We start from the raw sequence: 24,191 nt of genomic DNA, 5'->3' as shown, positions 1-24,191 counted from the left end.
CCTTCATCCCCCCACCTTTCTCTTCAACTGGCTTATATAAATCTATCCTTTTAGAACAGACTCTCATCCTTTACTTAAGCAACTCGGGCGATAATGATGATGCCAAACAGACAACAGAATTGATATATACTTTACCATTTAGGCACATTCAGAAAAATTTGTAGTTGCTTACTAACTATATTTTTGCTTTTCAGAAGACTTATGAAAACCAAGGCTGCATTTATTTGATCAAAATTGTGAACCAGATTGTGATTATTTAGATCTCACCTATAGCTTCCAGATCAAATGCACTAAAGTTGTGAGGGATGACAGAGACTGTGCCATGGGGGATCACGTGTAAATCAACAGAATAAACAATGAAGCAGCAGGTTTATTTAGTCCTTTGTTGAGTGAATGAGGTGTCTGGTAAAAAGATCCATCGTCAAACAATTATGGAATAACTTACTGGAAATGTAATGCAGTTTGACATGCTTCATTGAGTGACACGAAGAGCGAGGATTGAGGCAGAAACCTTCAGCAACTGCAGATGCACGAAGAATCGCAGAGAGAATGTAGCACACAGCTTTTATTTTTACAGTTTTTTTTTTATCTGTTAGTTTTATCCACAAGCTGAACTACAGAGGTCAACTAATGAAATTAAGATTGACAAGCAGATTCAGACTCACTCTCACCAGCTGGTAAAAAGTGAAAACGCAAACCAAAGAGTCATGCTACAACAAAGAAATCTAGTTCTGTAAATAATATTTCAAATACAATTTTTCTTAAGAATAACCGAGATGATTTTAAATAAGAATGCTAAATTATCACATTAATATGGTTTATTTAGAGAAGAAGAGTGTGAAAACAACATTTTAACTAGTTTGTTTGTACTTTACTTTTTACATTGCAAATTTTTGTGAATTGCCACAATGGCTGTTAAATTTAAATTATGATTCCTCTAATTTAAAAAAATGCTTTTGCCATTTCTGAGCTAATCTACAAAACAAAGTTAAGAAAAGGCTGAAAAATATTAAGATATCTTTTTTTTAGCTACAGTATAGTGGCTAGTTATACTCCTGAGACATTGTGTATCTTCAATGGTCAGTGGTCAGATAAAGTAGTGAGAGCCGTCAGAGAAATGGTCAGTAATCGAATCATCTGGCACATGTCAGAGGGATTAGTGTTCGGGTATAGGGTAGCAGTCCCCGCAAGGCATGCGTGCGCGCACATACACACGCACACACACACACACACACACACGCACACGCACACAAGCACAGCATAAGAGAGCTCTAGTGATTAAGTTGGTTTCAAAGGAAGAAGAAAAAGGTAACACAGAGGTGAAAGAAAGGAGGCTCAGATCGATCAGCTGAAGTGGACAGATTTTAGACAGGATTTTAGAAGGATGAAGTGAACGTAACGTCAGATTGTAAAATAACACGATTTCTCAAATAACAAATCTGATTGTTTTGAAGTGGTATTGTAGGCTACATAAAGTCTTTGTTGCTTTAAAGTAAAAAAAAAACTGCACCTGACAGAAAATACAATGAATTTTATTTTTCTTATTCCAGAATAAATTTTTAAGTACACAGACCTATCACACTGACTAGGGATGTTCATAATTTTTCCTAACTGATGCTCATTATCCGATTATTAACTGTTAACAAGCCTATTTTTCTTTAGGCTTATTTTACACACAAAGATTTGTTTTTATTGTGAATTTATACAAACTGTTGCTTATGTTGCTTTAACTTCTTATAGGCAATTTTTTTATTCTTGTTCTTTTTTAAATAGGCTAAGCCTACTGTTAACTGAAAGGATTTGTTTGAGTGAGGGGAACTAAAATAGAATAGCTATGTTTACAGTGTTTATTATAATGTTTGTAAACATTTCACGTTGACATTAGGCCTATTTCTAAATTAAATAATAAAATGTGACTTATTAATAGGCTATGCATTGTTTTTTTCTCTCTAAAATAAATGAAAATAAATAAGTAAATAAATGACTTCTTAAACCATTTAACTCATTGTATAAATGGGTCAAAATTCTTAACGTCGGTTAACGGTTATTTGGTTAAAAACATCCATAAGACAGACACACACATATATACATATTGATTATCTGTAAAGTAGTGTTAATATCTTTTACTTTTTTTCTTAAAATAACTATTGTATACTGTAAAATTGTTTTTTAGACTTTTTTTTTTTTTTTACAATCAAAAAAATTTATAAAAAATACATTTTTGCAATGACCTGGCTAGTGGTTGATCAACACGATCACCTGAAATCAATGTTTTTTTTTTTTTTAAACAAATGGCTAAGAAATACAAAGCTAATACATATATTTATCTATACATTAATAGATAAATTAAAGATAAAGATTAATTTTAAATTAGAGGAAGACAATTTGCACTAAATATTATGTATTAATTGTATACATATCATAAAAACCTTAACAAAATCTACCACAAATTTGCTGATTCCAAATCAAACTTATGTGCAAAACATAAAAAAAAAAAGAAAAAAAAAGCTGCCTTTATTTCTTGGAAGAAACCTTCAATCACGGGTTCAGCAAGTTGCACTAATTGCTTCTCATTTTCTGTTCGTGGACAACCCTATTTCAGGAAACACTCTATTTGCACGCATTTGTTCAAAGCTGGGATGAATGCAGTGGCGTCTCATCACGGACGGGCTGAATTTTCATGTTGCCGCTATGTTTTTGTGATAGGAGGAGGCTTTTCAGAGAGCGCCACACAAAAGGGAGGGTTGTTATGGAGACGGGGACATACAAAAAACAAGACCCTTCTCATCCCTCTCATTTGCAATTGTTCACAGCGGCCAAAGCGTCCTTTAACGTCCATCGAGTCCGTGTTTAGCACCTTCATTGTTATTCAGCTGCTCAGGATCTGTCCCCTCATCTACATGGACCAGCCCCCTATTTTATCCCCCACACGCACGGGACGAAAGGTAGAATGGGAATGACCAAATGAAAGATGGAAGGGAAAATGAAGAGTCTCTCCTATCAACGCTCAAAGGCCAACCAACATGCGGGGGGAACAACAGTGCGTCCTTATCACTTTGGCATTTTGGTTGTCATTTTCATTCCTCTCAGTTTAAACTGAGGTACTTACTTAAAAGTGGAGTTTGAAATGTCCCTTCCCATGTAATCGGCAGCTGTCTGATACTGTCAGAAGATGCATGGCTTTATAACACTCTCACCAGCAGCTCCATATTCAACAGGTGACATTTTGCTTCAAAGAGCGATGGACTCTGAAAGGTAGACCAGTGCCTGGCTCCAATCTGACTGCAAGCCATTTATCCTCCAGTGAGAACTGTGCAGTTGATGAGGCCAGTAAGAACCCTTCAAATATGTGTGCCAAACATCCGTTAAAATGGGTTTCAAATGAAGGTCCACAACTTCTACGTCAAACTACTATTTCATCAACCCAACAATCAGCACAGATAATACTGTTCCATTAATAGAAACAGTTCTGAAACAATGCCATTTAAAATAAGAAAAGAAAAGAAAGAAAGAAAGAAAGAAAGAAAGAAAGAAAGAAAGAAAGAAAGAGGGACAAAATAGGGGGGAATAGGTAATGAAGTTGAAATCGGACAAAATATAGTAAGGAAATAAACTAAAGAAGAAAGGAAGGACACAAATGGGAAATAAGAAACCTGAACTTTTAGGAGTTAGGAAAGTTTAAGAAAGGAAAATTAAAGGGGGGGGGGGGGGTGAAAAGCTCATTTTCACTCAATATCCTGTTAATCTTGAGTACCTATAGAGTAGTACTGCATCCTTCATAACTCCAAAAAGACTTCAGTTTTATTATATTTATAAGAGAAAGATAGTCTGTACTGTTCATCCACTGGTCCCTTAATGCTTTTTTTTTTTTTGGGGGGGGGGGGCTGTCTGCTGTGCTTTGGTGACATTTCGCTCTATCGCTCTGGTCAGTGAATGTCTCTGCTCTGCTCTACAGATGCATGCGCTCTTCCGGGAGAAGTGTCCTTAGCACCCATATAAGGAAATTCCGCTCCATCTTTTGGAACAAAAATACTCCTTCAAACGTACAACTTAATTTTTGCAACTTTGTCCATGTTTAGCATGGGAATCCAACTCTTTAACAGTATAAAAAACTCAGTATGCATGAAATAGCATTTCACCCCCCCACTTTAAGAATTAATGGAAAGTTGAGTTGAGGGAAGACAAATAAGGTAAAGGAATAAGTAAAGGAGTTGAAGAAAGGATGGAAAGAAAGAAAGCAAATACAGGAGGAAAAGTAAAAAAACGAAGGAAGAGGAAATGATATGGAAGATGAAACTAAGGAAAGAAGAGAAAGATAATGAAAAAAGAAAAATGGAAAAAGCAAGGAAGGAAATGAGCAAAGCCAATCAATGCAAAGAAAAAAGGTAGCTGTAAGTCTACATAAAATAACACTAGAGTCTCACAGTAGTCTCTGCAGCTCTCTCTTCTTTCTCCAATCCTTTTATTTCCAGGAGAGGTGCCCGGCCAAGCAGAGAGCAGCAATAAACTGCATAAAAATGAGATTTAGCTGCAATATACTTCAGACTGCATCAAATTGTAACAGCACAGACAAAGAGCAGCTGCCTGTCAGACACCCCAGTACAAACAACAATTAACAAAAAAACACAGCAGCAGCTGACTGCAGGCAATACATACTTCACAACAGTTAAAGAGGTTTCTCCATACATCACCTCACAAAATGGATCTAATGGATTATGACAATTTATACCACTTTGCAAAATAATACTGTCGTTGAGAAACAAATCTTTGCAGCTGTTAAAAGTGCACCTGTCTTCGTCTCAAGAAATCCATTAAATTGACCTGTATAATACTGATTTATTAGAACTGATCTGGTGTGTTGTAACATGTCCGTTATCTGTTGCAACTTGCGTCATCTTTTGAATACATAACAGCTACACTGTTCGTGTTCACGTGCATCAAGTTTCCGCGACCAATCGGTGTTCAGCTTTTTCTGTTGTGGAGGGCGGAGCTGGGATTCATTTAGTGAAGGGGCTGGAATAACCAGCAACGAGTGTTAGCTTTGTGGCGCTGGTAATACACCCATCAGACGCTCCATCATGCACAAGGACGGCTGTCAAATTAGTTGGATGTTCGTCATTGGCACAGAGCAAAATCAATCAGAAATATAAATTAGAAAAAACAGCCTGGAAAAACCTAACGACATACCCTAATTAATATGACTTTCTTAGGCACAGATGAAAGAAGTGTCTAGCTTTGACTGTCCAGAAAAGAGCTATTTAAATGTAATGTATTAGATATAAAAAATTGACACTAACACAGCATCATAGTGGCCTGAAAGCCAGTCCTCGCGGGGAACAGACTGTGATAAGACAAGGTGCTGCGGATGAAAGCATTATGAGATATGTCTGTTTCTGAATAAACTAAGATGAATAGGACCTGAACTGACATCCTGACAAAGCAGGTATACAAAGGGTTATTTGTCTTTGGTTTAAATAAGATTTAAATCTAGGTGGGCAAATGGAAACACGCAAACATGGCAGCTGGATAACCCACACGTCACAAATTGAAGGCAAATTGAGTCTGTGCGTGCGTGTGTGTGTGTGTGTGTGTGTGCGTGCATGTATGTCTAAGGGACATTCAACAGCAAACATCTGAAATGAGAACATCACAAAGACGTCATGGACATAACGGACGTAGCAGGACTTTAAATATAAAACACACTCAAATGAGCAAAATGCATGTCAATCAACTGAAAAAAGATGAATGAAAGGAAATGAAAGCCATTGATCAGGCAACGTGTTTTAAACAACGTCACGACTCTCTAAACAACGATGACGGAAACATCCCAATGACAGGACTAGCTTCCCATAACACACACTCACATATACATGCACACACAAATAAGCACAGCACACACACCCCCTTGCAGTGCTCCATGGTGTTATTTGGATTGTAAAGAACACACACAAACCATATTTGAAAAAAACCATGACATAGCGTTATTCTCACAAAAATGTCTTACACTTTTCTAATGCTTCTTGCAGCTGGAATAACTACAACAGAAAATATTGACTGATGAAAGAGCCACACAGAAATAAAGCTTTTTCCCTCTGTCCATGGGTCACTATGCTCGGGCTGACCGGACGAAGTCAGGTTGTTTAAAAAAATGATCCGTCAGGCATCAGAGCAGATGTGCAAATATACGTCAACTCACTTCCTGCTGCTCTATTGGAAAAGAGCTATGTCTGTTGGCCAATAAACTTTTGTGACTTTTCCAGAATTTCTCACTAATCATTTATGAATTATAGAGTTTTCACTCTCAATTTCTAGAAAATATTTTTACATGAAAAATAATTATATATATATATATATATATATATATATATATATATATATATATATATATATATATATATAAAAATATATAATTATTATTATCATTTTGGAAATTTCTGAGCACAAACTCTATAAAATAATACTATCTATATCAATATCTAATCTATATATCTGTATTTCTATCTGTCAATCTAGCATCTATCTAAATTAGCAATTGTGAATAATCTTAATTTTTTATATAAATGTAATTTTAATTATATATATATATATATATATATATATATATATATATATATATGATACAATTTTTTTACTAACCATATATTAATTTATTAAGAATCATTTTATAGCGTTCATATATATTTATATATTATATAGTTCATAGTTAATATAGTTCATATATAAAATATTTCACAGCTGATCTCACTTTACAAATGCAAAATATTAAACAATGTGCAAACTATGAAATAATATTTTATGTGCACGTAATATATAGTGTACTGTGTATATTTATTATGTATATAAATACACACATGCATGTATATATTTAAAAAATATGTTAGTTTATATATTAAATACATTTATAATATAGATTATATAATTATATAAATATATAATGTATGGTGTCTTTATATATAAATATACACAGTCCATACATATATAAACAAAAACTTATATTGGATGCGATTAATCGCAATTATTCATTGCACAGCATTTGCCTCAAGGCATTTCAATACCACAGGAACCTTACATAGCATATGCATGTAAAAAAAAAAAAAAAAAAAAGGGGTTTCTTTGCATGGGCATTTCTTAAAGTCTCTAACTTATCTATATGACCACGTACACTGAGGTTTGCTGGAAATGGGCATCGGCGGGCGAGCGACTGCAGGGCAGTGCAGGTCGATGGTGAGAGCGGCTGGAACGGCAGGAGATAAGAACAAATGAAAAGACCCCAGAGGCTCAGTATCACTTACTTATTACAGATAGCGGTGTTAGCCTCTCTGCACCAGAGGCATAAGCTAGGAAAACATGCTTTAACACTTCAGCATTTAGATTGTGTTAAAATCCCAACAATCCCCAGCATGCACACAGACTAAATGGGTGTCACAAGTGCTACCATGCACATATTCTTTTGTGCACATACCATGGTTATACCCATGTTAACATCATGTATATCAACCATTAATGCAATGGGTAGAGATCACATTCACAGCCCTGTTTTACAATGTAAAATTATTTTAGGATATGAGGAACGTAATATAGAGAGATGAAAAACACAAAGAAAGGAAAGAGATATCCAGTGGAGTGAGAGAGAGAAGGGGGAACATAAGAGAGAGGGAGAAAGAAAAACAATGACCTTTTCCAGATGATATCTGTACTAATCCTGCGTTTGAGTCCCTGCTGAGGTCTCTGAATCTGGGGGTCTGGGGGAAGCTGATAAACACGAGGTGAAACGCACAGAGGCCAGTGTGCATCTGCATCTCCGTGCACAGTTCTGTATTTCAAATAAACATGCCTGCATGTGTGCACATTCATAGGAGCGTCTACGCAAACACACACTTAAAGCATGCAAGCAGTCGGTTAAACACTTGTTCCTGCTGATGGGATTGTTTAATGTTACATAGGTGAACCCTTAAGTCAAGTCATCATGCATATAAACATGCTGTGTCAGTGCTGGTGCATGCCTGTTATAGTGATCCGATCTCTCGCTTTCTTTCTCTCTCTCTCTCTCATACACACACACACACACAGGCTGGCTTTTTGTGTTTCTTAATTAAGTATAGAATCTACAGCCACACACAAAGAAAAATATTTTTCGCACTGTTCATTTCAGATGTATTATTGTACTTCTAAAAATCAGATGAAACAAAACAAAGAAGTGAGTAAATAAGTAAACAGCAAAAAAATTAAATAATAATAAAAAAATATGTTATTATACATACTGTACACTACCCTTCAGAGGGTTTTTATATTGAAATTAATACTTTTATTCAGCAAATACACATTATTTGGATTAAATTACAAAACACACAGTATTTATGTTAAAAAGGAGTTCTAAAATGTATTCTAAATGAGTTCAAAGCTGTTCTTTATATTCATCAAAGAGTCCTGAAAGAAATATATCAGCGTTTCCAAAAATATTAAGCACCAAATCAGCATATTAGAACGATTTCTGAAGGATCATGAGACAATGAAAAATACAAATCAATTAATATAAATTCTAATAATATTTCACAATATTACAGGTCTGGTCAGTATTACCAAAATCTGATACCAAAATCATAGTTAAAGTAATTTTCTTATTTCAAAATAAGTAACTGTTATAGTCATTATAACAGTATTTATTACAATACAGTTATTTTTGTATAAATGTATTCAAACAGTTATATTGCCATGTATTACCAGCTTTTTTGGTATATTATTTTCCAGTAAATTAAATACTTTACAAATGAACAGCGGTTCATCTATTTTTGATAATCTTCTTAATTAGCAGCTTGTTCAGACACAAACCAAAAGCTAATATTATTCATAACAAATGAATGAGACTGGCACCAGCGCACAAACAGATCCACATTATGCAACGCCCACATTAAAAACAAAAGACTCAAAGATTAATAGTTAACAGATTACAAATCATATTGGATCAAATAGGCGATGTACAAACACCTGTTAGCGTACTGTACATCAGCTGAACTCTACATTAATTAAAGATGTGGCATCGCTTGGAAATGTAAACATCCTACTCTTTCTACTCCGGATGAGGCGATGCTGCTGGATTTAACAGGAGATGAGAAACTAAATAAAATCACTATAATGAAGCAATTTAAGTTGACATTTTCTGACCGCTGTTATTGACTGCTCGGCGAAGTCGTAGTTAGCAGGTAGAAAAGGAAAAGGTTTTTGGCAAATATGAATTGGTTTCTATCAATAACAATTAGATGGTGTTTGTCCGTCCCCCAAAAGGAAGACAAACAGACATTTATAAGAGAGTGAAATAGACTACAGATTAATTATAGACACAAGCTACTTCACATAGCTGTCCATTTTGGTGGATAAGCAACAATAAATCAAACTGAACTAAAAACTAAAGCACAACCAATAATACTTTTTTTGTACAGAGTGTAAATATCTCCTCATAGAGAAGTACAAATAAGCAACACCAACTTCTACCAAAATGAACCTCACACGATTAACATTTACTTCCTGAATGTTGCCCCAGAATTGAAAACATATTTTCCAAAGTCATTTCAACCAGTACGGCTGTGCTTGCACATCATCTTCCATGTTTTACATGGACAAACACTAAAATGTAGCAGAATTATAGTTTAATTAAAGCTGGATATTTACTGGTTCATCTATCCATCTTTGACACTTGACCTGTGCCATATACAACAGTGCATGCATGTCTGGTTGTGCATGTGTATTTATTAATGCATATCAAACATGCATGTTTATGCATGTGTGCAGAGCCCTCAGGCAGAGAGAAACACATGCAGCAGGACATGTGATGTGTACCTCTTTAATGGAGCTGCGAGTTTTTTCCCGCCATTCGTCAGAACTTAGCTCTAAGGTGCAATGAACATATGTCTCCCGTTCATACGAACCCAGGATAAACAACCTTCAGAGAAAACACAGAAGAAAAAAAACAACAAGTCATTTTTATTACTTTTTAAGTACCGGTATATTTGAGTACATTGAGTACACAATTACTGAATATGCGTTTGCACAAACGAATAATGCTGTGATCAAAAGAAATGAATAGAGCAAATTTAAACTGAAACATGATTAACAGGAGCGTTTATAAAGCTACTACTGCCATCTTCTGGCTAACGTATTTTAAAGCTAACAAACAGACACTTTTTCCAATAATAAATAAATCTAAATCTCGACAAATTTGTAACTAAGGCAGTGATGCCAATCTCCTGGAGGGCCTGTTTCCTGTTGAGCTCCAACCATAACTAAACAATCCTCAACAAGCAAAACCCAAACTGGCCCTCCAGAAGCATGAATGGTCACCCCGTTGTAAACGCTGATCAAGGTATAGTCCACTGTTGCCCCCTGGTGGTGGAAAAGCACAGCACAGTTGAGACATTAACTGACCACTGCAAACACACACTGGAAGGTTATTTACAAAACTCAAGATCCAGTGTGCCGACTACAAATTATGTGGCATGTGTGTGTTTATACACATCAGGGTTGAGTCGGGTATGTAATAGTCAAAGGCTCTGCATTATTAATAGAAAGCCCATAATAAACACTATTGAAGTCTGTTAATAATCTGACAAAGACACAATGGTGAGAAGAATACAGCTTTTGTTGCACTGTGTGTGTAAATGTGTGTGTGTGTGTGTGTGTGTGTGTGTGTGTTCTCAAACACAACAGCTTGCAACCAGGCTATTTCAAATTTCATTGGATTGGAATGTTATGGCCGTCTGTGAGTTTTGTGTCCCAAAAGAATAAGAAAACTGAAACAGCAGTGTGTACTATCCTGAATAGACACCTATAATGATTTCAGACTCTTTATATAAATCTTTTTGTACTATATGTTTATATGTGCTACTAATTTGAAGAACTACATACGAGTAAAGAGAATTAAAGAAAACAAAAGGCAGGTGTAAATTCACTTCCCTACAAAATAGAGGCTAGCAATAAATATCTTTTTTAAAGTGACTTTAATATGCCTGATCTGGGACGACACTGAAAACTGCACAAGAGACACAAGACAAGCTGTGCTTAAATATTCAACGGTGCAAGACCATTTCTCTCATTTTCTGGTTGTATTCCAATTGCCTTCATTTAATACTCACTTAAAGTGAGCACTTCAGTTTTTAAATACAGCAATAATTAAATAAAACGTATATTTAAATGCGTCTTAAAAATACAATATTTTGATGTTTTATTTTTAATATTATTAAGACAAAACAGCACAGAAATTTAATATATCGGCCATAATATAATCATCTGCTCACACTGGCCAGCATTTTAATGACAGTCCATTATTATTATTATGCCTATTGTTACCTAATCAAGAGCATTCACTAACCTCCAATGTTTAATTTGCCCAAAAATTAAAAAAAAAGACTGAAAGGCAAATGTAGATTGTGTGACACACAGCAACAGAAATCTGCCCTACCTGCTACATTCAACAAGTGTGACACGTAGACGCCCCTCCACCAATAGTGTGTCTCGGATGGAGATGTCCAGGTCACATGACGAGGCCAGCGGTGGCTGAACTTGGAAAGGAAAAAAGGGCTTGTACCTGTAGATCAAAAACAGACAAAATCATCAGACGACCAATAATCTGGCAGTAATAATCCGATTTCCTAAACAGAGTAATTTTGCATAAGACGCATCCATCTCATTTCCACAATGACTGAATGCAATCTATCACAGACACGTCAATTGGAAAACAGCTATTTTGGTCTGAAAGGGAAACTACGACAAATGCATATGCTATAAGGTCAACCGCAAAAACAGTCCACACCTTTTCATCGAGGGTTTGTGCGGGTGCAAGCTGTTAGCAGTTCTGGCCCTGACGTCATTATTGGAAAACAGTAAGTGATGACTTGAATGTGAGGTCAACAGGAAACGTTTGCAAAGTCAACGGTCATTTTGGGTGTGTGTAAGCCATTCACTCTACCCTTACCGGAAAAACAAGCATTTCCGCCATTATGTGTGTGTGTTTTGTCCTTCCACACAAAGAGGAACTTGAGGGGCGACTTCAGTTAAATACTGCTGCAAGGATTTTTAGGCCCTTTCGAAATTATGCAAATCATCAGACAGGTAGACTTTCAGGCAAAACTAAAGTGAAAACTATGATGTTAAGATGTCAGTCTCCATCAAGGTGAAATGAAAGCGTATCCAAAAGTCAACAGGGAAAAACTCATCTGGCTTCCTCCTCTTCATTCACCTGCTCACTTGAGAGGCTTTTAAAGAGTTTCCCATATATTTATTTAGTCCAAATATATGAAGTTGTTTAGTATTGGGAGATTCTTCTTTCTCAAAGAGTTCTCTTAATTCAGCATTCTGGAGCGTGACTGATCACACTCTGTTTGTGCATAACTGTGTGGTGAGTATTTAAAACTAACAACATTTAGTAAGCATTGGTTTCAAAATGAAATAACCGTCCATGTGATAAAATGTGTCTATGTCATGTGTCGGGTCATAAATGGCAGTGAACCAGACTGAATATGAGGAACTTTAATAACAGGGTGATTCCTCATGCAGAATGCAGCACTGATAGAGTTTAGCAACAATTCTCTGAGGAGAGAGCAGTTCTGTGCTATTTCTGGACTCTTTATTGCTAATAATAACCTGAGAGATTCATGTTCCTTAAACAGGAAGTGTCTTTCTCTCGCTCCATACACAAAGCTGTCCGATTTGCCCTTGTGAGGGACAAAATATTATAAACCCTCAGAAAAGTCTCAGAAATTGCTTCACTGGCCTTTTCTGAACTCCAGGCAGATTGTTTTCTGCCTTGTCATCATAGAAATTGCCATGGACACAGGCTAAGGAAGGCCAAATTTTCAAAAACAATTTATGCATGACCCATAAAACCTTCACAAGTTGCTATTTCCCTGAAAAAAAAAAAAAGAAAGAAACGGAACAGAATCACATGCTTTCACAAAGGAAGTCAAAGTGAAATGAAACACTCCTCTAAAACCACGCAAACAGACAAAGGGCAATTTCATTTACTCCTCAAATGTAAACACTAATGAGTCTTTCAAAGCAAAAACCTGAGATTAAGACACGATTAAGTGGAGTCACATGGACATAATGCTTGGAGAATTAGAATCAAAAACAATGTGCACTGTGCAAACAAAGCCTGCGTACAATACATGCATGTCTCAGCATTCAAAAGATCTTATCAATAATACCAGTGATTTCTTTTATGCAAAAAATAAAAAATAACACCGAGACAGCGTTTGTGTGTCTGTGTTGCTTAGTCTTGTTAAATTTTGTCTCTTCATCACTTCTACTCATCTGTCCTCTCTATTCCAGCCATTTACACAACAGGAAATAGAGGAAACATTAAATAAACTGAGTTCTGAGTATAGCTCGACCCATTCCAGCAGGAGGCGATTTGAAAGACTACATTTTGAAAATGTTTCCTTAGTTTTGCTCTAAATTAGCCTGAAATGTATTTGTGACTATTGAGTTCTCTTATGAGCTACATAAACCACTTAAAACTAATGTCAAATGGGATTCTGTGACAAACTTGATCTTTCACCCTAGCCCTGTTAGCCCAGTTTACATCCATCTTAGATGATCCATTTACATGTGGACAGCTTTTGGTTGTTGGTTTTAGTAATTAAAAATAAAACTATTAAAACTTGTATTTGTTAAATGGAGCTGATAAAAAAAAAAGAAATGAAAATAAGAACATTTGAAAGGTTCTCTTGCAACTAACTAAAATAAAAGCTTATGTTGAAGCACGAAAAAATAATAATAAAACAAATAAATAACTAAACTTAAAACTGAAACTGAAAATATAACAATTCAAGCTCATTCAAAATATTAATAAATGTGACTCTAGACCACAAAACCAGTCGTTGGGGTATATTTTTTGCAATAGCCAAAAAAACATTGTATGGGTCAAAATGATAGATTTTATATGATAGATAGATAGAAGACAAAAATCATTGGGATTTTAAGTATAGATCATGTTGCATGAAGATATTTTGTAAATTTCCTACCGTAAATATATCAAAACTTAATTTTTGATTAGTCATATGCTTTGCTAATAATTCATTTGGACAACTTTAAAGGTGCTTTTCTCAGCATTTAGATGTTTGTTGGTTCCCTCAGATTCCAGATTTTCAAATAGTTGTATCTCGACCAAATATTGTCAGATCATAATAATCCATACATCAATGTAAATCTTATTTATTCAGCTTTCAGATGATGTATATATCTAAATGTTTGTGGTCCAGGGTCCTAAATACCATAATGTCATACAATCAAAATTAAAATAACAATGGTGTAAAAGGGGGCTAAAATGTTGTGTGACTCAAGTGGGCAGTTCAGCAATTCTGCTTCCTTCCTGTAGAGACACCTCATGATGCAAAGCTCTAGGAACAAGATCTGGTATGGGAACACTCTCACTGTGGCCCTTCCTCCCTCTCCATTTCCCAGCTGCTTAATTGCAGGACATGACTTCAGTTTGTTCCAGAGCACACACAGGGCATGGAGTGCAGCCCTATCACTTACCACCAACACCGTTACAGGAACATAGCCAGCCTGCAGCATTAAAAATACAACACTCGCTCACCTCACAGAAACAAGCTTGCAGTGCCTAGAGTCTGGACCTTGCAGTCTGAGCCAAAGTGAAAGCGGTTACAAGCAAACACATACACAGCAGTAATTATCTCTCTGGCAATATACAGTTACTGCATGGATCCATTCGATATGGCCAAAAGAGTGCAATCATAAAGCATGACAAGTTTAAGCATAACTTTAATTACCCTAACATACTGTTAGACTAGCTGTCTTTGTATTTGTCAATAGACTGTTCTAAACAGTGAATAAAGAAGTCTCTGTGTGGTTCCTGGTGTTGTTATCTGAAGGAAATGAAAATAAAACCTGATAAAATAAAATAAAAAAATAAACCAACTACTTTTATTTTATTTTTTTTGTACAATAACGCACCCTTAAATAAAAATTATGTTATTATTTATTCTCATCTCATTCTGCATCTTCAAATTTGAGCTGTAACTGTCAGTTATTACATATTTAACAACCAGTGATGTTTTGTTGATGTCAAACTTGGTGTGTCATGTCTTGACACAGGATATGCATTGTTATTATTGTATTTTAAGCTATTATAGTATTTATTGATATTATGAATTAGCATTTATGTTTTAGACATTTAGCTTTATTTAGGTTTTTAAGTAATTTTAGTACTTCAGCTGAAACATTTCAACTTTAGGCAGTTGCCAAGGCAACACATTACAGAATTCTCATGAAATATTAATATTTTATTTGAGCTTCATTCCATTTTTTTATTTTTATTTTAAATCAACAGAAAATATCTGGTCTGTTGACTTTGAAAATAGTTGTACCACATGCCACATTTATGATACTTTTACTTGGTATAAAAGTTTGGTATTTATCTCACTATATAATTTCATTGTATAGAAGAGAGCCGCCTGATTTTTTTAAATATTTTTATATATTATGTGTTTCACAGAAGGACAAAAATATGTAGGTCTGAAATTAAACGAGGGCGAGTTTTTTGGTGAACTGTTCCTTTAAAACACTAAGTCATTCTGAGGAAACTTTTTGGCTCTCTTGCTATAGGAAATGTTAGGAGCACCGTTTTTCAAATTATATTATACAGAAGATATTCTTCAAGGGGATGAACTTCACAGAGCTGAAATGAAGAACACTTAACCTGTATGGCAAAACACTTTGCTGTTTCAAGTACTTTCAAGGACTTCCAGCAGAAGTGTGAGAATACTTGCGGTAAGCAGCTATCAACTGTGAAGGCCTTATCCCGCCTATCATCATCTATCTTGCTCTGCACTCTGCAAGTGTTAAGTGTAAGCAGTTAAAAAACATTTCCCATTTTAAGTCATTAATCAAATGGTGCAATAATTGCATTAGATTACAGATTTCAGATTTCAGCCATATCTTCAAAAACTTTCAGAAACCACAGGAAATTTCTTGGTTCACTACAAACACACATGCGCATTTGAAACAGGAACCGGCAAATACTCACACGCACACCGCAGTTAGATTATATAAGAATATGACTGTCATTTAACAATTTTTACAAGATGCATAATTAATTATAATGCATAATTAATGCAACTATTATATTTTTTGATAGACCGTGAAAGTAAATATCAGTCAATTAGAATTTAAAGTCAACATGCATGCTTTAATATGTAATAAAAACAGTATATAGGAGTTATACAGTAAGAGGTGAGTGTTATAAAAGTTTATATAAGTCACACAAACACACCTGCTGTGTCTCTTACTGGGGATGTGCTGCTGACCGGATATCACCAGTACCTCTCTAAATAATCTCTCTTATTCACCACACCAGCCAGGTCACTGAGGACGAACCAAATCAGCTTTGCTTTTACATGCAGCAGGAAGAAACGTAGCCTATGACTTGGCCTATCGGGTGAAAGCGCTAGAAGCTTTTCATGTGTGTAATTTGAACATTTTCACGAATGTGAAAAAATGTTTTCCATTGTACGTGTTAGCACTCCAATGTAACTGCACAATGAGAATCTCACTTGATACCAGCCAAAAATTACAGATATAATTATTATCAGGAGAGGGCATTGAAGAACCAATTACACATTTGGTCATAAAATGCAATTTACATGAGGCCTGCACAATAAGAGTAGCATACTGACTTTTGGCAGTATAACTTATTTTATTATTATTTATTTATTTTAACCTTTAGATTACCTTTCAAATACCCCCTTAATCTTGAAAAAAAACACATAACACACACATATACATATACATATATAACTAATTAGTATATATATAAAACTTAGTAAATCTCAAAACAAATGTTTATTTTTATATTGCACATTTGTGATACCTACATTTACTTGCAGTACTCAAAACGATTTTATTTAAAATAGCACAGGGTATTTATGACATGAATTTGTTTTTTGATTTTATTATCTGCATCAGTCAAAATTGTACATCTACAAATAAAAGAGCCTTAGTAAAGAGTACAAATCAGCAGCTAAATGCATTAATATCTCTTGATATGGTGCTTAGGAATGTTTGTATTTTCCCAGGAGTTTGTGTGATGTAATCAAATGAAAGTACTTAGAATACTGATCATTTTCTCGAGCCTCTGATGTTATATTCATAAAGAGAGCATGAGAAGGTGAAAACAAAGGGATTTCATCCCAGCTGAACTTTGGCCTGACTGTATTTGCTAATGTACACAGAAGCTCTTTCCCTGCAAGTTTACACTTTGAGATAAAAGATTTAATCCCCTCAGTGGTCAGATGAAACATGGCTCAAATGATCAAAGAGGTGCATTTTGATGTCACAGTGCCATCTGGCTCGGGATATGTTACTATTTTTTTTAATGTCTAGAGAGAGAAAGAGACAGAATATGCATATCGTGAGAGGGGGATGTAAAATAAGTATTTGTAAGTGCGTACAAATCGGAAGAGCACTTACATAAGTGGACTTTAGAGACATGGAGAGAAGGAAAGAAGAGAGAAAGAGGTATACATTTTCATCATGGTCAAGTTAATCACTGCTGATGATCTGAGACGGCCGCAATGCGCACTGCACAGTCACAGATGACGAATGTAGAACTGAGTCACTGATAGATCACTCAAGGATGTCCTTTTCAATGTGAGAAGGCACAGTTAACTAAGCAAAACCTTTATCTGCTGTTTGTCTTTTTCCTGATATTCCTGAAAATCAATAAATATATTTCAACTCTATACTATTTTATCTAAATAAATGAACACAATAAAGTCAGTCACTTTAAATGCCAGTAAATTTAGTCACCACAGCATTATATTACCATTAAATATCCAAACAAAAATGGCATATCACTTTAAGTCTAGGTTACTGGTTAATCATGACACATCAGTTCCTGTTTGCTCTGAATGTGCTCCACAGGAAGAAGCTGTAAGCTGACAGTTTCTCCAGCAAGGGGCATTTCAAAAGCCAAACTCCATCACCGTCACATGGATGGACGGACTGAAAGCAGTGTCTTTTTCTACTGAGAATGTGTTTCTCTAATGCCTCTGAGGAACTGGACCATTAAATCAGCAAAGTCAGGAAAATTTGTCCCGATCCTCGCTCAAGGGCATGCAGCTGATACGGGCCTCTCAGTAACTGTTTTGTACAGATCAACACTCCTGGGACTGTACTGACCAATCATACAGAGTCACTCCGTCTTTGAGAACAGAATGTGTCATTAAACACCTATCAATAACAGCTAGACACACAAACACACCAGACATGACATCACCTGGTGCAATCGTAGAACTTACGGGTTAATCATTAGAAATCACAAAAACGTATTCTTACGCACACACAACATGCACCTGCAGCGCACCATACATCAAACATCTACAACAACTGAGACCATCATTCATAATTTATTTGTGATAACAGAACCAAAGGAGAAACCTTCTCAATTAGTTCCCTAATTAAAACATCCTGAGAAACAGTGATGCCTGAAGAACAAGCATGCATAAAACAAATGCACATTTCTGACTTTCAAGTTTTGCCCATCTGTGTCACGGAGCCCATCCCGGATGCACCAGATGACGTCATACTGTCTTGGGTTTTATAAACTACCCCCCCTCCTCCTCAGGTACAGAGAACAGGACTCCTGTCCTTACTGTTACACGTATTACTCAGCATTCAACAGTAAGCCATCGTGGGTTAATTCTGTTCTTTACACACACTGTATCTGACATATCTCCCAATATTGCAGACCGTTCATGACACAGTTACAGATAAAGATGACAATTTGACTTTTAACAGAGTAAAGACCTCCAGTCATCCTGCTTTTGAGGATGGTTAAGATCTACATTTGGACAAAAAAAGCTGGATACGCATAATAGGCTTACCTCTACACAATAACAGGTGTTTAATGAGGAAAGAACATTTCCCTGCATTAAAATGCCCTTTACATTGACTCACTGAATCAGTGCAAACTCAGCGTTTATGTAAAATGTGCAATGGTCTAAAAAAAAAGTCAAAAGCATTTTGCATTTTAGCAATTTGATAGAAAACATTTAACATTTTTACTTGTATTGAAAAAAGTCATTAATATGTTGAGTGTTACTAAAAAAAGATTTCTGAATGATCATGTGAAACTGAAAACTGGAGTAATGGCTACTAAAAAGCTATGGCATCACAGGAAAAAATTACAATTTAGTATACATTCAAACAGAAAACAGCAGTATGACATTCCAAAAATTAAAACCCTTACAAACGCACAAATTAGCAATCTAAAATACAGCAAATCTACTGATTTGTCATCCCATATTTATTTTCACAGTATATTAAAACAACACTGTGCAATTCAAGTTTCTGGCAGTTTGGTCCACATATACACACACACACTTGTCCTGTTCTGAACACCTCCTCCGTCTGTGACACTTTCATCCCACACAGAGATGACCGAAACAAATTGTTGCCTGCCGCTTGTTTTGTCCCTGGGCCATGCTGTCTGCTTTTTAAACAAAGTTCCCACTCACACACTTGTTTAAAAGAGAATATTGTCAGCTCCTTAATGTCACCTCCCACGTGACAAATTAAACAGTAAGTACTTTTCATCTCAGCCCTAAAACAAACGCCGAGGCGGTAAAACATGACTATTGCATGAGTGCTGTATCCATCCACACACACATAAAAACACCAATGAAGTGATTTGGACTTTTGGGAAGATGCCAATACTGAGAAAATGAGAGAGTGTCATTTAATGTCTCACATCATTAAGAAGTTCTTTCCCTTTGGGTAATGTAAAGGGTTTAGCTTCAGTAAGTTTGCTGCCGGCTGTGCTTTATACTGTGACACTAGAAGGCTTTAGTTCTGCAGCACAAGTCCTTATGGTGTATACCAGAGGGCACGGCATCAATGCCAGGATGCTGAATCCAAAGGACAGAGAGAAACGTTATGAAAAGAAGTCTCTGATGAAGCCTAAACTCACCGTACTAGTATATTGAGACACTCAAATCAATAGTTAAGTGCATGTGACATTTAACAGAGAGAGCAGTGATCTAATTCACCACTCACAATCCCAGCTGTGTGGGGTCAAAGTTCAAATGCACCATTTGAACTGACGTGGATTCAATTCATCTCACTGTTTGTGCCTTCTACAGACACTACAATTAACTTAATGGATACAAATCACAGTGTGGTGCTCAATGCTGTGTTTGACTTTGTGATTTGCACATTATGTTCATACTGATTGTACACAGACACAGTATGTCAACAAAAACCAAGCAAAAAAAAGACCATCCTGTGCACCTGCTGACTTACAAAGACAATGCTAAACCTAAAGAATCTACAACACCTGAGAAATCCAATCAAAGCACACACACTCGCTGAGATGTCTTAATGTTTATTCGCAGACAAACATTTTAAGTGTGCCAAGAATTGCTGAGTAATAGACAGCCGTGAGGTGTAGGAATCCTGCAAGCAATCAATCCATAGCTTGGTTGAATGACAGCTTAGTCACAGACCTTAGATTTTTCTGCTAAAAACAGGAAGTAACAAACTCTCCGAGTTGTTTTCAATTTTAACGGTCAGGAATATGAGCACAGTACAGGAAATCATGATTGAATGGGGAAGATGGCCTCCATATGCAGTTTCACCCATGGAAATGAAGCACACTTGCTGTTCTTTCGACACATGACTCTACCTATCAGCTCAGTTATTGCAGTACCACAATACTTCTGTTTGTTAACTTTTCACAACACCATTCAGACATGAACACACACTACTGGTTTCACAACCTCTTGAGACTCTTCATGTGCAGTCAAAGCAATGCTCAGATAATAACATGAGAGATATCTTAAACAGACAATTACACTTTTCAACTCAACGGGTCTGATGATAATTGTCTCTTAATAAAATTATCCAACAACAGTAATTTACTTAATATGTTGTTTTAAAGGTCTTTCGTTCTGCAGTGAGACTTTTTACTTTTTAACAAAACATAATTGGTATCAGCATAAAAACCAGGTCTAGATTAACACTGTTCATCATCACAGCTGAAGAATAACAATGCAGGGACTTAATTTTGGGATCATCTGTAATAATTTATCTACTAAAGACCTCTAGCTTTGACTGTTCTGCCAAAGCTGAGGACATTCACTTCAGACCTGAGAGCCCAGGTGAACTTCAGGCAAGGGACAGACATAAGACACTGAGATATTACCTTATTTTGTAGTTGGGTAAAGTGTGCTTCTTCTTGATAACTCTCTTGAGCTGATTGACTATGATGGAGGTGAGCTGGGGCAGAGGACGGCCCTCAAACTGAGACTTCACCTCGAAGTCTATGAGCGGGTCCTCCAGGAATGAGTAGGACCAGTGCGTGAAAGGCATGCGGGTGAACTGCAGCTTCAGGCGGCCTGCCACTCGGGTCATCTTCACAAACAGATAAGCCGATTTCCCGAATACCAAATCGACATCGATGGCCAGATGAAAGCCGCCGTTATATTCTAAGTCAACCTCGAAATTGAGCTCCTCTGGCATGTTGTCTTCAGTTAGAGCCACCGGCTTCATCAGTCTGGCAGTTTTGAAGACGGGCACCGAGTTGCCAAGAGAGAAGTCCCGCAGACTGAGCCCCTCCAGCAGACGCCCGGCGGTCTTGGTCTGGAGGAGCTCCTCAAACTCCACCTTGATCTTTTTGGTGATCCAGTGCCTGACGACTGGGGTGTCTCGGAGCTCGCGGAATAAGAACAGAAATATGGCATTGAGGAAATCGCATGTCTCTGCTTTGGAGGTGTGCTGAGGGTCGCTCAATGAAGGCGGTGGCGAGGACGGCTGTTGTTTGGGGCTGCTGCCGGGGACGGTGGTCTCTTGCTGCTTAGGAGAAGCGGCCTCTGGTTGTTTGGAGGCAGACGCTGTGGTGTCTGATTGTTGCTGCGTTGATTCGGGTTGTTGGTTGCTAAAGTAATCCTTCAGTGCTGGATCAGGAACTGTTTTGACATATTGAACTGTCCTAGCGATAGGCTCGGGGCTCCTCCGGTACAACAGTAAAAGCTGCAGAAAGAGCGTGACGATGGCCCCGGAGAAGAAAGAAATTAATATCAGGTATATCATTTTCGGATCCCCCGCTGCGGCGTGCGGGTTAAAGTGTACTCATGTTCCGCTGTCAACGCGATTAAACAAAAGCCAGTTCCACCTGGCCGCTCACAAAGCTGCCATATCATCTGCTCCTTTCCTGGGCTCCAGAAACTGACGCTGATTGGTGGAACGTAACATAGCGTCACCGCGCTAGAAGTCCTGCGTAATGACGGCATCGCGACAAAATAATGCATAAAAATTGTCACAAGAAACAAAAAAAACAAAAAGAAAAAATTGTCACAAGACACGTACTAGAACGTTGATTATTGATTATTACACCGAATATTGATTATTCGTATGTATTTTATTATTATGACAATGAAACCATTGTTTTATTTATTTTTCCATAAAATAGCCTATATGCAAAAATTATGTTTTGAACTGACAAATATCATAAAGATGGAACTAAATGTAGTCTTTTTTAACTTAATGGAAATTATGATATAATGCAAAGCCGTGAGAATAAAAAACCATGCATTTATTAAATATGAAGTTCTGTACATTAAATCAAACAATGTGGTTCCAGATCATTTTTATTTAATAAATAAATGTTGTTTTTCATTTTAGGCTATATTGATCATTGAAGTAGCACCATTTTCTACTACAATTTTAGGAGGTTATTATTTTCTCTCTGGAACTTTTATTAGGCCTATTATTATTATTATCATTACCATTATTAAAATGTACTGCTTAAATAATTTACCTAGTTAAAAAGTTGCATAATATTATGGAACACTTCGTATTGTGTTGATTATGATAATATTTATCAATATTAAATATGCTGTATATTTTTAACATACCCCCTTTGAGATTAATGGGCTGACGAGTCATAATACATAAGACTTAAACTGTGAAATTATTATTTTAGTGATGCATTATTACTGCATATCTCTTTTAGCCTGGATACTTTTTTATATTACGTTATTTTTATTATTATTACTGCAAATATCTATTAATTAATATTGTCTTTGAAAAAATAAAAACCGTCTGCTGAGAAATGTTATCTTGCCTAGACATATTTCATATTTCATGCAATGCACATGCTGTATTTAGGCCTACATTTGCAAATATAATTTTGAACAGAAATCGACAGAGGCATTTACGTGAGCTAAACAGCTTTATCAAAACTTTGCCAAGCTCTGTTCAAAAAATCATTTTCTAATACTGCAACAGGGAACTGTTTCAGATGACTATACTTATCAGCCGATATCAATGAGTATGTCTAAAGTGCCCCTATTATGGGTAATGAAAGGTTCATATTTTGGTTTTGGGGTCCCCAAAAACCGGCTGATGTGCACGCAAGGTCAAAAAACACTTTCATTGTCTTAAAATATGCACTTATTTTTAATTTGCATGCTAAATTAAGTAAATATTCCAACAATATGTAAAAAAAAAAAATTTGTACTGCTGCTATACAGCAGGGTTAACAAAGGTAGGACTGCTGCGGTTCAAATCCCACCTCTGACTGTGATCTTTTACAGTCACCAAACTAGAAATAAAAATACCTTTCAAGCTTTTTTTTAATATTACTTAAGCAGAATATGTGTTGTCTAAAAAGAGACGTTGTCAGTTTTTAATATAGTATGCATACAAATTATTTCAAAATAAATATTTAAAAATTCCTACATAGTATTTAAATGAAACATTTTGAAGTCCCAAACTAAATCTATCAATATACGTTCATGTTTCATCGTACTGTCAGGATGGCCGAGCGGTCTAAGGCGCCAGACTCAAGGTTTCGACCTTCTCAGGGAATGAGGTTTCTGGTCTCCGAATGGAGGCGTGGGTTCAAATCCCACTTCTGACAAGTGTCTTTTACTGTGACAGAACGTGAAGTACAAACGAGTTTTATTCACACAGAACATCGTTTGCTAGAGCAATGTCAGTTCTACAACAGCTCAAAAGCAGTCACGTCTCACTGTCACGATTTTCAAGTGAAGAAAAATCCGATTAGTGATTTGCTTTATGTGCAGACAAGTAGGAGTCCAGTTTCAATCGTTATAGTGGCAGATCACCTTAAATACATATGGGATTTATTCACCTCGTACATATTCGTGTAGTTATTT

General features: G+C 36.2%; 1 protein-coding gene and 1 non-coding gene across 2 annotated transcripts in view; one reads left to right on the top strand and one right to left on the bottom strand.

Moving 5' to 3' along the window:
• The window catches only part of pdzd8 (PDZ domain containing 8), a 31,326-nt gene extending 9,069 nt beyond the window's left edge, over positions 1–22,257 (bottom strand). The window contains 3 exon segments of the mRNA XM_026286038.1: positions 9,835–9,937; positions 11,453–11,578; positions 21,215–22,257. Coding sequence (XP_026141823.1) covers positions 9,835–9,937; positions 11,453–11,578; positions 21,215–22,101 — 1,116 coding nt within the window. The 5' untranslated portion in view covers positions 22,102–22,257.
• A 1,565-nt stretch (positions 22,258–23,822) lies between these two features.
• Positions 23,823–23,932, top strand: trnal-caa (transfer RNA leucine (anticodon CAA)). Its single transcript has 2 exons — positions 23,823–23,860; positions 23,887–23,932. It is a non-coding gene; the product is annotated as a tRNA-Leu (tRNA).
• Positions 23,933–24,191: the final 259 nt, after the last annotated feature.

The sequence above is a fragment of the Carassius auratus genome, chromosome 17 (genome assembly GCF_003368295.1).
Source record: "Carassius auratus strain Wakin chromosome 17, ASM336829v1, whole genome shotgun sequence".
NCBI classification, from domain to species: Eukaryota; Metazoa; Chordata; class Actinopteri; order Cypriniformes; family Cyprinidae; genus Carassius; species Carassius auratus.
This window is presented reverse-complemented; position numbering and strand designations above follow the sequence as displayed.